Raw genomic sequence first — 2257 nt, 5'->3', positions numbered from 1 at the left:
TTTAAATTCCAAAGATGGTTCTATCCTACAGACACATTCTTAAGATCCACGTTAAATTTTTACTTCTTGGAAGAAGTAAACTGGGGAAGTGTATTAAAAGGAGAAAATATGGTTTGGGAACATTTTCCTTGTAGTGACATTAAATTTGAATATAATAATTTGGCATTGAACTGATTGGTTCTCAAAACCAGTGGAATCTGATGTGACACAGTGGTTATTAAAACACTTCACCTAATCTTTGTCTCATGGTCTTTTTCTATTGACATAATGTTGATAGTGTATGCTAGGTCATTGGACCACTTGCAGTTTGCAACTGATAGAGCCTGAGCTGTTAAATCCCTTTACCTCTAACAGTAGTAGCAATCAAACAAGCATAATGTTTAGCTAAACAAAACAAGATGACTAGGGATTTCATATGTTGAAAGCCTATGATATCATATGCTGCATCATGGAGGATAATTGCGTCAGTAACTGGATTGTAACACCAATTACCACCAGTAAGTCTTAGTCTAGTGTTAGTCATATTTGATCCCTGTGATGATATCATATTGCAATAATTTAGCAAAATATAAATGTCTAAATTAAATAATATATACTAGCAATGAATGTAATGGCCTATTTTACTAATAGAAAACTGACAAATATAGGTGGCAACCACCCACAGACTTATTAAATGAAACAATTTTTCTTTTACATTCTTGCCTTGGATATTGTGCAAAATCTGCATTGATTTTTAAATTATTTGAATTAGAATAAGGATAAATTTCAGTCAAACTTTCAAGAATACAACAAAGACTTTTTTTTTGTCCTTAGGCAATAGAGATTGGGTCTATGTGAAAGCAATGCAAAATTTCACAGCTGTGACAAAATTTATTCTTGTGGGGTTGACCAGTCGTCAGGAGCTTCAACTCATCTTTTTTGTGGTGTTCCTACTAGTTTACATGATCACCCTTTTAGGGAATATTGGTATGATCATTTTGATCAGCATCAGTCCCCAGTTTCAGAGCCCTATGTACTTTTTCTTGAGTCATTTGTCTTTTGTGGATGTGTGGTTCTCTTCCAATGTGACCCCCAAAATGCTGGAAAACTTGTTATCAGAGACAAAAACCATTTCTTATGTTGGGTGTTTGGTGCAGTGTTACTTTTTCATTGCCCTTGCCCTCGTGGAGGTCTATATCCTGGCAGTCATGGCGCTTGATCGCTACATGGCCATCTGCAAACCTCTACTTTATGGCAGTAAAATGTCCAGGACTGTCTGTGTTCGGCTCATCTCTGTACCTTATGTCTATGGATTCTCTGTGAGTCTAATATGCACACTATGGACCTATGGCTTGTACTTCTGTGGAAACTTTGAAATCAACCACTTTTATTGTGCAGACCCTCCTCTCATCAAGATTGCCTGTGGGGGTGTCCACATCAAAGAATACACAATGATTGTTATTGCTGGAATTAATTTCACATATTCTCTCTCAGCGGTCCTCACCTCCTATACTCTCATCATAGTAGCTGTGCTACACATGCGCTCTGCTGATGGGAGCAGAAAGGCATTCTCTACTTGTGGGTCCCACTTGACAGCTGTTACCATGTTTTATGGGACTCTCATATTCATGTATCTCAGACAACCACTTTCAGTGCCTGGAGTGGATCTACCAGATAAGAAGCACTTTTTAACTAAGTGCAATTGCAGCAATCATGCATTAAGACTTGATCAATACAGTTCAAAATAGTATCCCATTTAGGCACAGTTAAAAATCCTCGGAAGATTACTGTTCAATTTATCTAGATTAATGCATCTATAGCATAGTTAATCTACCTTCCATTCTCACTACAGGTAGAATATAAATTTGTCTACCCTTGATTACTTTTGCTAACTTACCAGCATAAAGGAAAATGGGTATTAGAAGTGATTTCTGATGAGTGAATTTATTTTTGGGTAATTGCTAATCCAGTTAAAGGGGATGCACAATTGAGTACATGCAGGAGGATTGAGAAGTAGCATACAGTTGTGTTAAAACAACTAGCAAGATGGACTAATACAAACAGAGTATTGCTACTTTGGCTAATTTGCTAATTAACTGTGGGCAGCTATCCCTTAAATGGATCTGAAGAAAGGCAGATGATGGTGGGGGGAGGGGAGTTCTATTTCATAACTTTAGATTCTGAGCAGGAGGAAAGAGTACCTTTGGTTGGTATTGGAATTTACGTTAACAAAGCTTTTTATGTTTTTGAAGCAATCAAATTTGCTTCTAAATAGTTA

General features: G+C 36.8%; 1 protein-coding gene across 1 annotated transcript; it reads left to right on the top strand.

Moving 5' to 3' along the window:
• Positions 1-842: 842 nt before the first annotated feature.
• LOC124229143 (olfactory receptor 5M9-like) lies at positions 843-1727 on the top strand. Its single transcript, XM_046644232.1, has one exon. It carries the CDS (start codon positions 843-845, stop codon positions 1725-1727), a length of 885 nt encoding a protein of 294 aa, XP_046500188.1.
• Positions 1728-2257: the final 530 nt, after the last annotated feature.

The sequence above is a fragment of the Equus quagga genome, chromosome 17 (genome assembly GCF_021613505.1).
Source record: "Equus quagga isolate Etosha38 chromosome 17, UCLA_HA_Equagga_1.0, whole genome shotgun sequence".
Classification (NCBI taxonomy): Eukaryota; Metazoa; Chordata; class Mammalia; order Perissodactyla; family Equidae; genus Equus; species Equus quagga.
This window is presented reverse-complemented; position numbering and strand designations above follow the sequence as displayed.